This window comes from Adiantum capillus-veneris, chromosome 7 (genome assembly GCF_014529385.1).
Source record: "Adiantum capillus-veneris isolate H3 chromosome 7, ASM1452938v2, whole genome shotgun sequence".
In the NCBI taxonomy this organism is placed as follows: Eukaryota; Viridiplantae; Streptophyta; class Polypodiopsida; order Polypodiales; family Pteridaceae; genus Adiantum; species Adiantum capillus-veneris.
The window spans coordinates 25,502,609-25,515,220 of NC_140937.1; the positions used below are offsets into that span (position 1 = coordinate 25,502,609).

Genomic DNA, 12,612 nt, shown 5'->3' on the forward strand with positions numbered 1-12,612 from the left:
AAATTATTTTAATTAAAATAAAATAAAATAAATCAAATTGAAAGATCCATTAATAAGCTAGAAAATAATATTTTTATACTTTCATTGAAAAAGATAAGTCTAATAAGCATAAAAACTAATAAAACAATTTAATGGAATGGATGAGGTCCTTAAATAAACGACTCTTTCACAAAATTAAAATATTAAGAAAACTTTCAATACTTCACATCATGGGATCAAACTTATATGAATGCACTCCTTAATCTCTTGTTCTCTAAGGCATTTTTGAGAGGGCCAAAAAGAGCCTATTTCTTTTGACGGGTTTCAAAAGTCAAACAAGGTGAAAAGTTGACTATGGCCTACATAATGCTATTGAGAGAAATTTAATACTAAGAGAGTTCTTTGTGAGTGGAAAAATGAGAAAGTGACTAGTATTTTGAATTTTTTTTGTAACTGTAGAGTATTACACTTTTTGGAAACAAGTGTAACAATGACTTATTTAATTTACAATATATTCTAAAAGCATAAAAAATAATGACAACCAATATTCAATGGCTCCCTTTAAAGAGGGAGGTACACAAATGTCAACACCTCTCACAAAGATCTAAAAGAAACATTAAAAGAGAAAGTTTTTTGCCATGTGGCACCAATATGAAAACTTTATCCAATGGTCCACAATTGCACAAAAAATCCAATGCTTTACTAAGGACTCCTATGTAGTCCAAAAATTGGATGGCTCCTATGCAACTGCAGGGTCTTTATGTGATTGCCTCCAAAAAATAGGAAAAAATGTAATTGGTACAAAGGGACTTTATAAGTCAAAGTTTACATTGTATACTATTGTAAATTATATTAAATCTAGACTTGTTGCAAAAGGTTATGCCAAAGAGAAGCAAATTGATTTTCATGAGACCTTTGTGCCCACATGTTACCTGACTACCAGTCACAAGATATGCACAATAGACTATTAAATGACAATATTAAATCGTCCATTTGCATACCAAAATTGAATGAAAAATTCGATTTTTGAATAGTGATTCAATATGATTTTCTTGATTAAGTGTATGTGTCACATCATGGTGGTTTTTAATTAACATAGTGCACATGTTGTACAAAGCTTTGTATGGTTTGAATCAAGAACCATGTGCTTGGTATGCAAAGATCTATGTAACATCGATTGTAGATTGATTTGATAGCAAACAAGTTGGAAAATTACACCAAAAAGAGAACAGTGATGGAAAATTTCCTCTTGCCATCTACAAATTGTCATGAGCTAATAGAACGAGGCATGTTTCGGTGTCTCCAATTTTGAAGCACCACACTCATACACATAATGGGCATGCACAAAACATCTTTCAATTGTTCTTTACAATGCAACTTATGCTTGGTTATATTAGTTGTGCCTACAAAAAGGTTGTTGATCATCTCATATGATAGCCCAAAAGGGGCACTACAAAAGACCACAAAAAAGGAAGGCTTCAAGCAAGAGCTAGCTATGCTTATGTAGGTAGTGGTAATAACACCTTATGTAATAAATTATTTTTCTTGCAAGTATGACATATTGATCAATAGCTAATATAGCAAAAGCAAGCTTGTATTGTATGGTGTTCATGACTTCTTAGATTAACTTTTCTTCCATATACAGTGCCTTGGATTAGATAAATGTCTTGAACATTTGTTCACTTGTTGTAAAATTCAATATCGAGACATAATTTTCTAATGATTTCTTTGGTCAATCATTCAAGTGCACGAAAAGTTGAACCGGGTTATCAATGGAATTTTGCTAGACGCTAGAAAAAAACCACATGAAAGGTGACTCCTACTATGAAGCTAGCCTTAGGGATAGAAATAGCACCAAGAAAGGCCTTTTTTTCCTGGATAGTGCAGTCATTTGCTGATTCTTAAAGAATTGAAGTACCACGTCTTTCATTGACAGTTGAGCCTAAATTCAAACCATACAAGACATTTAGCACCAGAGCTACTGAAGTATCTTCTTGAAAAGATGTTTCCTCCGATCTTCATAGACCACTTAATTGGTACTTACATGTGAATAAATGTCTCTGCTAAATAATTCATCGAACTAAAGTCCAAACATCCAATCAACGTCATATAGCACATCAAGTGTCAGAGCTTGAGTTATGGCATAAGAGTCTCCACCCATCAATTATTGATATAACCCTTGCTATTATGTCCGCTTACCATTATGCCATATGGACTCATTGCCCTTTTGCCTAGGACCCTGCCCAAGACCCTTGTCCTCACATCAAGCATTTGAAAATATTTTTCTAAAATTACATCTTTCAGCCGAAAATCTCACAAAGTCGGAATCGCTCTATTATACCCATAATATTCCTCCCCAGCACTGTTTAATTGTATTTACACCAGCATTGAAGAACAAACTTGCTTGCTCTATCATGAAATAAAAGCCACTCCATCACAAATGGAGGAAGAGCTCAAATGAACAAAGTGAAAAAATCATCTCAAAACCATCACTGACAATAGTATTGTACCTAGTGTTGGCTGAGCTCATTATGACAAAATCTAGCATAATCATATGATTGTTCATGTGTTGTCCTTGCTAGCCGTGTTCTTTAGCAATTTCAAAGCCACTGTAGCAATCAACGATGCGTTAATCAATAATAGGTCATCTGGTAATTGAGAACTTAATATGCATTGATTACAATAACTCTCCCATGCCACATTCCCACCCCTCTTTTCCAATGTAGTTAGTTTTACCTCCTGGGGAACTCTCCTTGAATGAGGTTTCTTGGGATTGCTTCCTTCAACTTTAAAATTCTCTTTTTCTTCTTCTCTCTCTCATACGCACACGCGCGCTAGCACGCACGCTTACATTACTGGTGGGAAGCCTCAAGGTGCCACAAAGAAGACAATACAGAGAATAATACTGCATTCGAACCATGAAGACCATGAAGAAAATGGTAAGGCAATGAGTGAATACCTAAAAACAATAAGAAATAGTGTTTGTTGAGAGATGCCTTGAATGGTAAACGAGAAGTGTATTGACTACCAGGAGAAACATCTCTTGGAGTTTGAAGGAACAAAAGATCATTTCTAAAACTCCAAATCGACTACAAAGCCCAATAACTTGGGTAGATCCAAGTGATGAAGATGGTAGCAGCCATAGAAGGGCAGGACAATATATTACACAACCAGAACCAATTCCTAAATCGAAAGAAGGAAATTCAATGTGAAGGCAACTCGAAATGCTCGAAATGCTCAAAGGCGATGCCCGAGAGGACCAAAGCAAATGTGCATGAGCATCCACTACATATTGACAACATTGTGCATCTCAAATGTTGAGTTTACAACACCTACTTGACATCCTGGAAGCTCTCCAACAAAGGCAACACCATGAAAATAAATCTTTCTCAAGAGGAAAATGACTTTTCTGCATGCCTTTAAGACACTCGTGCCACCAAGCATCATTTTTTTTGCACATGCCACAAACGATTACATACCTCTGATACCCGAGAATGTGATTGTAACTTGTCATATATGTGCCATGCTGAAATCTGAGAAAAGGAAACCTCACAAATGCCAAACTCTCTCTATCATCACCTGACAGTGCTACTTGTAGAAAATGAACATTGATATCATCCTTGAGGTCTAAGTAGTAGACATGAATGCTCCCCAATATCCTTTCTAACAAGACAACTATGGTGAAAATCAAAGCTCAGTGAAGCACAATCGCAATCAGGTATGTTAAAAAAATTCAACCAGAACTGCATACAGATGCCATTGCATGTGAATGTCCGCTTCAAAATCTCAAGACTGGTTGAAAAAGGGCCACAATTAGGCAAACAAACTCAAACAAGCCCAAACCAAATACAGGTCCCATAGTGTGAAATCGCCAGAGCAGCAGAGGAGGCCACCAAAACCATTCATAAGCAAAAGCCACAGCCAATATTAGTTAGCCACAAGCTTGTTCCTTCGAGTCATAGAAATAAGCAAACAACCGCACAATCATCGACCCTCCAATGTGCGTACTTGGACCTCCACACATGCACTGCGTGTTCAACAACCGCTCTGGCCGCAAAGGCTCTGTTAGGTGTAGACGCTACTATCGCTGCTACATCTTCATTGCTCAAAACATCCCACACCTGCAAACACAGCAATGCCAACCGACAATTTTTAGTTGAAACAGTTACAATATTATGCCCCAATCTTCATATTCATCTTTCCCACAGGAAATGACCTGTTGTTGGAACATTGTGAGACGGTGAGGTTAGCCAAAACATAACCTACGAAATCAAAATCTCCTTACCCCATCTGTTGCCAAAACAACAAACTCATCCCTCTTCGTAAGACGGCGATACGTGACTTCAGGCACCGATATGAGACCATTATTCTTGAGACAGTAGTCTCCCAGAGCCCTTGACATTGCTAAGCCCGGCGCATTGCGATGTGGTAGCCAAACCCTATGCACAGAGGGTTCTCTCTGCAAGGCAAAAACACGACCATCATACCGCTTGATTCGTTCAGCTTCTCCTGGTCATCATTTTTATGAGAATTCACATATTAGAGATTTCATATCATGAATAGAGGATCAGATATTTGCGGCGGGATTGGTATGCTTACAGTGCCAACAAAACAGCTTAGCACTGAAGAAGGCTCTACATGAACATATATAAAAAGCAAAAGAATGGATGAGCTTACTAGGTTCGTCGGGCTTCGAATCAACGGTTAACTGTATGGCAAGTAGGGAGCCATCGTCATCTCTGGCCCCCAAAATAGCTCTGGAGTCTCCGACGTTTCCCACTAATAGATCATTACCCTGTCACACCAAATACATCCTAATCTTTAATGTCTCATTTGAATGATCAAAATGCACACGAACTCACATCTTATAAGCAAACCTGTCTCACTACAACAACTGCTGTTGTTCCACTGGCAAAGCAGTCGAGCGTGTCATTCACTAGTAGCTCTCTGTCCGTCAGCTTAAATGCAGTCCGGAATGCCTCTTTCCAGGCATCGATGAGCACATGCTTGGAAGTCAATTCCTCCAAACTATGATTCCCTAAATCACCATAATCCGACAAGTACAAACCCTCTCTGGCAGCTTGATGTTGGTCTTGCCATGAGACTTTTAACTTCTCTGGAAGGACATCTCTGACATGGCGTGCAACTAGATGCCCGTGTCGACCATGACCATCAAAAACTCCACCGAAAGTGGTGTTATGGTGGGAAACGAATTTCTGCCAAACAAAGCATGGGTCCTCAAATTAATAGAATCGATAGGCTCCTTCAAAATTGTATTTATGTGTGCATGTTTCAGTAAATTCAACCTCAATTACAAGCATGGTGTCTTGATTTGTCCCTTTGTGACCCTGTTTTGTGAATAGAGATGCCATGTTGGTTCCTCCATTTGATATGTAACGCTTTTGTGGTTTGCAAGTCTGTGGACTATGTGAAGGGCCCCCTATTTCAGCCGTTGCCTTGATGGAACTGCCATTCTCAGCTATGGCTTTACTATATGTCTCTGCATGCTCTTCGACATCTCCGAGCACATAGATTGTAGACTTACCTTGCTGGTTCTTTCTTGATTGCACAGAGGCTTCATCAAGAGAATTCTCGCTGACATTGGAGTCAAAATCTTCATATGAACTAACTCTGATGGCCGGATAGACAAGATGCTGGGTCTTGAGTGCAAAGAGGAGGCGAAAGAGTGCTGGCTTGCAAACCTTGCTCCATGGGAGAAGAATGAAGCTCAGGCATTCACACATCCCTGCAAGTCAGCAGCCCAAAATGACCATTTGTTGTCAGGCGCGGGAAGGCGATGTATTACAACTATGTACATGCATGCATACATGCTAAGAAGTCTCAGCAAGAAATTCTGTTGGAAAAGATAAACAGCTGCTAACAGACGGCCTGACGTCCAACTTGGATGCAGGACAGAAGGGGCATCGATGTAAAAGACGGTACGCCCATGCATACATGGGTTTTGTGTGTGTGTGGTGGACAGGTTGCGTGCGTGTGTGTGTGTGGTGGACAGGTTTTGTGTGGTCGTTTCACCACTAAAAAAGTAAGCGTGTGTGTGTGTGTGTGTGTATGTGTTATGTGTTGAGAAGGATCCACATGAAGTTACATGGAATGATGGAGGGCAACTGTGCATAGGGTTGGGTAGCAAATTGCTGTGCGAATCCCACATCAATGAGCAGTAGAGAGGTACAGGTAAGAGAGCGACATACAAAATTGACTTGAGCTCGAGCGACATACACAATTGACGTCCCAGAGCTGCTGCCGGCTATGGCGACGCGCCAGCTTTACAGCTACGACTGCCGTACGTGCGGATTCCCTTCTCTACATCACTCGCCGCCACTTGATTTCGGCACGAGCAGAAATGCAAAAAGCAAACGGGCCCGAAGCTGGTCGGCCTCTCGTGGAACTTTGGAAGTTGCTCGAGTGGCCTTTCCAGGTGGGATCGATGGTATACAATATTCGATCAATATGCATCGTCGATCTTTTAAGGGCATCGAATAAAAAGCATCTTCATTACGACCCCCGGGGTTGAACCCACAGCAAAATTTCACTCACCCTTATGAGAGGACTAAGTAACCCACAAATTTAATGAGGGGATCCACGATTCACAAGTCCACACACAAAATTTTATGCAATCACAGCAGAGCCGTCACATTAAAACTAAACCTAGCCACAAATTGAACCTCCTAAACCCGGGGATTGCATGCTGGCTCAGAATAAAAGATCATAAAAACCGACTTGATATGTGCGTGCAGGTGAGTTGGTTAGCCCATGTGACTCTAAACTCGAGCTGTGAGGTGGTGGGTTCAAAACCGATTGGAACAGGCTTGATTTTTTGCGTTGCCCGGATTTCCTTTTGCGCTACCCAAGTTTAGCCCGCCTCAAATCTCGCATTGGACTTCCGAACCATCGATCCCTTCACTCCCCGTCATTATATGTCGTGTGTCACTTAGTCCCGTGGCTCACCCATGGATCAAATATATCATTAAACTACCGTGCTAGTTGAAATGGTGACGTGTAGTAAGAATAATACCCAAAAAATGACGAGGGGAGTTCTTTGAGATTACATTCGGATCACATGCAGTTCACATGGAAATCCTTGATGTTCACATGGAAAGGCATGGGTTTACAACATGTGCGCTTTGAGATTTATGGGTTCACTTTGGGATCACATGGGCGTCCGATTTTGAGTTCAAGCCTTGTTCGCTCATTGGTTTTAAATGAACCCTCTCGCTGTCTTCCTTGTTACCTCTATTTTTCTTGAGGGTTTAATAAAACTATGATAGCCCACGTGTAGGAGATTTTTGAAGTTTATTTGAAAAAACCACAAGTTTAGAACCGTAAGAATATTAGGGGGGTTGAAGTGTATATACACTTGGGTCCACTGCGTTTCATTAATTAATTTGTTCCAAAGATTTTTTCAATTGCTTAACTTGTAACAGTATGCTCTTAGCTGCAACGAGTGCACACCCCCCCCCCCACCCCCCCGGTGGTTCAAAGCTGTAGCGCGAGGTTCTCTCTCTCTCTCTCTCTCTCTCTCTCTCTCTCTCTCTCTCTCTCTCTCGATCATTTAGCTGCAGAGCTCCAACGCTAGGTTGACTCTCTCTCTCTCTCTCTCTCTCTCTCTCTCTCTCTCTCTCTCACACACACACACACACACACACACACACACACACACACACACACACACACACACACACAGACCCATTCGGACGATGGCAACCCTCAGTCGCGCTCTGAATCGAGACATTCAAAATCCTCCTGCAGACGTCCGTGCCCTGCCGCCTGAGCGCAACTACTACGCTCGATAGCCTTTGTAGTTGTGGTCTGCTCTCATCCGCCCTCGTTCGAACGTCACCTCGCGGGCCAGCTGGTGCCTACATCTCCCCGTGCCGCTTCTGAGTCATCACCGGAGCTGCCACACTTATTGCTGCCATGATCTTTTTCTTTCATTTTTCACAAGGCATCTGCCAAGATACTCCTCAATTTGACGTGCTTCGAAAATCAGAGGCGCATACTTGAAAATTAGAGGTCTCTTTCAATATCTAGTACACACACTAGTAAAACAGCGCCGCCTTCAGCATGGCCCCTCTTACCCTCAAGTTTCTCACTCTTGACAAATTTCACAAAAGAAGATCAAGAAAATTACTCTCTCTCCTCTCTCTCTCTCTCTCTTTGGGCTTTTGTTTGTGACAGTAAAGACTAATAGAGAGAGGAGGAGGAGGCTTAGAGAGAGAATATATCTTTCAAATTTAACACACCTTTCAGATTAAAAAAGAACCTTATTTCAAGCATCCAGTGTACATCTGCCATCTTATATGAACACACGTATGCACAACAATGTATGACAAAGGCTTATTGTTAAATAAATATGATCATGTGCAACGCTAGCCACAAAATGTAAAAGAACGGCTGGTGCTCATTCAGCAAAACCTGTAGATGTACCCACCAACATGAGCTTGGACTTGCTCATCGTCGACGACTTGAGCTTGCATGCCATTGATATTCACTTTGAGGTTGAGCCTCTCTATATTTTTTTAATCCAACAACTTCTAGCTCCTCATCTGTGCCTCACAACAGCAGTTGCTACGTCGTCAATACTTTCTTTAAGGACAGAGAGGGAGAGAGATTGGGAGGAGCCCTTTTGCTCAACGATCACGGGTGCTTAGGATCTTGGCTCTTGCTGACACGTGGAGCCTGCAAGTGCTCCGTGTCTTCGTCTGTGCATTGCTTTGATCACATATCCTAGTAACCCCCTACCTCACTCTAGAGGCACACACATTGTGTGTTGATGCCATTCCCCACCCTCATCTCCAGTGTTGACCACCTATCATAGCATCTCTTGCCCACCCTCTCAAACGCACCTATATTGCCTCCATGTCCTTCTTCCCTGAGTTTTGCTCTGTGCCTGTGCCCTTTGCTAGTTGAGAAAACATCCGCCTACTCATATGCTCTAGATCTGCCACTTTCTGTACTTGCCGCATCTGCAGCTCACCATAGCTACCACCATGTCCCCACCTTGCTTTGATCACATGCTTACCACAGTACTGGCTTACCCTTGCTTGTTAAGAATGGCTTCAAGTCGTCGCAACCGTGCTGAAAAAGTACCTGGTAGTGGCACATTAGATAATGGGGATAGAGTTGCAAAATCTGTGGCACTTTGGGAGGGGAAAGTACCCAAAAAACAACTGTATGTAGCAAGGCCGTGTCGAAGGAAGCACAATGCCTTCAGCCTATGGCTATACAAGGGGAGAGAGGATCGAATACCAAGGGAATAGTGGATAAGAGAGGAATAGTGGTGTCAATCTTATCTTTAGAGGCCATCTTCTCAATTTGAGGTCAAATCCAAATTCTCCCAACAGCACTGGCATGGCTATGGTGCTGCTCTAAATTCTCGTGGGCTCTTATCTCCCAATGGCACTGGTGTGGGCTGTCACAAAACTTGAAGGCACTGGTGCTGCTGTAAATTCTTGTGGGCACCCAGCGGCCCCTTTTTTGTTGTCCGTAGCCTTTGGCTCACAGCTATCGACACATGGCAAAGCTCTCCCAAGCTCTCTCTCTCTCTCTCTCTCTCTCTCTCTCTCTCTCTCTCTCTCTCTACGCGCAGGCCTTTGTTCTCTCACTGAGCGCATTGAGTGCAGGGCACACTACTGGAATTGGTCGGAGTGAGGAGGCAACGGCACGTGTATGGGGGAGGGAGCTAGAATCTCACCCCCTTTTATGATAGTATAGATATTCCGCCCGAAAATAGAGCCCCTCATGTCTTGTAGGCTGTGCGTGAACTTTGAAGGTTGAAGCAAGAGAGAGAAATGGAGCAGGCCCGTATTGACTTAGAGACATCGATCACCAAGCTATGGCCGAGTTCGCCCTCGAGACTTGGAGAGTTGAGGACCGAGTGCTGGCACAAAGTCACCGGCTCACAGAGATCCACCTGGCCTCTTCCCTGTAGTGTGCACGCACTTCTCTAGGTTGGAAGCTTTGAAGGCTCTATTTTGCAAATCTAAGACAAACGCCCTGCAATCGTACATGAAGCCCATGAATAGGCTAGCTCTCTCTCTCTCTCTCTCTATGTGTGTGTGTGTTTTGCTTAGACTACACTCCTTGAAGGCGACGGAGTGAAGAGCTTTGGACACGTATCCGAGGGGAGGGGCCGAAATCCCCCCATTATAATAGTACAGATATATGTGATTACCCATTTACATTATTTACTAGTAACTTTGGAGTTTGGAGTCCTTTAGACTATGGGTGAACCTTGAGGTCTACTCACCTATTTTGACTTTAGTCTTTAATTTGCTTAGTAAACTATTTTCCTTTTCATGCTAATATAATCTAAAGTAAAGTGTTTTCCTTTTACTTAATCTAAAACTTAGCCCTCAAACGTTCCCACCTTTTCCCTCCCAACTTTCAAGTTCCAAGCTTGTGAGAGTAGTGAGTTCCTCAATGTTTCGGAAAGTCTTTTTTTTCCTTTAGGCGGCCTTGTTTCCTCCTCCTTAAGATGTAAACCGAGTAGTTACTACTAGTAAAATCTTTCAAATTTGCAAGATTTTAAAGCTATTTCCTTGTAATTTTTGGCGGTTTTTCTTCCCTTTTTCTTGGTCTCAAATCGGCTAATCTCGAATTGGAATCGGCTCTAGGCTAAGCTGAGGCAGACCTTTCCTTAACATTGGAGTCCCTTGTATGCTTTCTAGTGTTTCAGATCTCAAATCCCCTTGTGAAAGCAACACCTCTTGTTTTCCCTCCGAACTTCCAAGTTCCAAGCTTGTGAGAGTAGTGAGTCCCTTGTATGCTTTCTAGTGTTTCAGTTCTCAAATCCCCTTGTGAACTCAACACCATGGCTTTCTTTGTGAGCGTGGAGCTCTTGCAATAGCTACAACTTGCCCTCCCTCTCTTTATCATTACCAAACACACTTATCTCCTCTTGAACATATTAATGATTCCCTTACCTCTTTCCTAGCCTCTAGTTGTTGCGCACTTGAATTTTCTATCGATCGTCACCATTATTGGCTACCAATTTAGTCGAGTGGATAGCTGATCCACAATCAAGAGCTTAGGACCATGGATCATATGTGTGTGCATGCACACTTGCACTTTGTCTTCAAATATTAGAGGATGACTCCAAGTACATAGGATTACATAATACATTGCCTCCTTGTGTTAGCATATTATCCTCTCACCATATGGATGATGATCTATCACTCAAAAGTCACCTTTCCCCTTGATTTGTTCTTTTGATAACGAATGATTAACTATGGTTCACTTTCATACCTTATAAAAAAAAAATGGTTAAGATTCTTAAACGTCACAATACTAGATGTGCTTAACCTACCTCTTGAGCTTTTTCTTTTAGCTATTCACACATCATGTGGAATATCTATACTATATATAATCTATACTAATAGATGAAGCGGGAGGGAATTCCCCCCCCCCCCCGACCCCCTGGGCGCCACGCGTCAGTGTCTCTTGAATCCGGTGATCTCTGAGCCAAAGTGAGTGAGAGAGAGAGAGAGGGTGACGTCGCTTTGAAGATTGGAGCGCAGGGCTCGATGCTCAGAGAGAGAGAGAAGAGAGAGAGAGAGAGAGAGAGAGAGAGAGCGCAATTGCCGGCTATACTAGTGTAGCTTAAAATTTTCAAGGAAGGAGAGAGCCTCCAAGTGTCATGCTTTGGTTCATTTCAAAGAAAACCGAAAGAAACATTTAATTTGAAACACAAAAGTGAAGGGTAAGTACTAAGATGGTAGAAAATGAAAAGACTTTGACCGGCAATGTAAAATCAAAACACTTAGTACTCTATCCATACTAGTAAAACGGCGCCGCCTTCGGCGGCGGCATGGCCCCTCTTACCCTCAAGCTCTTCACTGTTGACAAAGTTCACAAAAGAAGATCAAGAAAATTACTCTCTCTTCTTCTTTCTATCTTATCTCCCTAGTGTCCCCCCCTCGTCTCTCTCTCTCTCTCTCTCTCTCTCTCTCTCTCTCTCTCTCTCTCTCAATCACACCCGACCATGTCAATCAACTTCAAAATCTGTGCTGAGAGCAATTTCGAGAAAAATGTGTCTCAATTTAATATCATGCCGTTTTCTATCTGCAGCTCTCTCTCTCTCTCTCTCTCTCTCTCTCTCGTGAAGACGTTAATATATCATTTTATTCATCTCTCTCTCTGTCTCTGTCTCTGTCCCTCTCTCTCTCTCTCTCTCTCTCTCTCTCTCTCTCTCTCTCTCTCTCTCTCTCTCTCTCAATCACACCCGACCATTTCAATCAACTTCAAAATCTGTGCTGAGAGCAATTTCGAGAAAAATGTGTCTCAATTTAATATCATGCCGTTTTCTATCTGCAGCTCTCTCTCTCTCTCTCTCTCTCTCTCTCTCTCTCTCGTGAAGACGTTAATATATCATTTTATTCATCTCTCTCTCTCTCTCTGTCTCTGTCCCTCTCTCTCTCTCTAGTGTCTTTCTTGCTCTCCCTCCTCCTCTCTCTATCTCTATCGCCCCAATGTCAATCAACTTCAAAATCTGCGTTGTGAGCAGTTTTGGGAAAAATGTGTCTCAACTTAATATTGTGTCGTTTTCTATCTGCGGCTCTCTCTCTCTCTCTCTCTCTCTCTCTCTCTAGTTGCCTTTCTTGCTCTCCCTCCTCC

The 12,612-nt window shown here is 42.2% G+C and overlaps 1 protein-coding gene across 4 annotated transcripts; it reads right to left on the reverse strand.

Annotated features, from left to right (window-relative positions):
* Window positions 1-3,673: 3,673 nt before the first annotated feature.
* Window positions 3,674-6,323, reverse strand: LOC147453581 (putative protein phosphatase 2C 33). Of its 4 annotated transcripts, XM_086515743.1 has the most exons (7): window positions 5,808-6,030; window positions 5,720-5,725; window positions 5,286-5,574; window positions 4,857-5,195; window positions 4,657-4,774; window positions 4,265-4,488; window positions 3,674-4,100 (listed from the first exon to the last, which is right to left on the reverse strand). In XM_086515743.1, exons 1-7 carry the CDS (start codon window positions 5,930-5,932, stop codon window positions 3,936-3,938), a joined length of 1,266 nt encoding a protein of 421 aa, XP_086371869.1. In that variant the 5' UTR covers window positions 5,933-6,030; the 3' UTR covers window positions 3,674-3,935. The 4 variants fall into 4 exon arrangements, with proteins under 4 accessions (XP_086371869.1, XP_086371868.1, XP_086371867.1 ...); XM_086515742.1 differs by lacking the exon at window positions 5,808-6,030 and adding an exon at window positions 6,189-6,323 and having other exon boundaries at window positions 5,286-5,725; XM_086515741.1 differs by having other exon boundaries at window positions 5,286-5,725; window positions 5,808-6,017.
* Between the last annotated feature and the right edge of the window lie 6,289 nt (window positions 6,324-12,612).

Coding starts and splice junctions, on each gene's coding strand:
- LOC147453581 (XM_086515742.1), bottom strand. CDS start 5,723: ATGTGTGAATGCCTGAGCTTCATTCTTCTCCCATGGAGCAAGGTTTGC. Junction 4,775..4,856: donor CAGTTGTTGTAGTGAGACAG/GTTTGCTTATAA, acceptor TTGGTGTGACAG/GGTAATGATCTATTAGTGGG. Junction 4,101..4,264: donor TTGTTTTGGCAACAGATGGG/GTAAGGAGATTT, acceptor CTGTGTTTGCAG/GTGTGGGATGTTTTGAGCAA.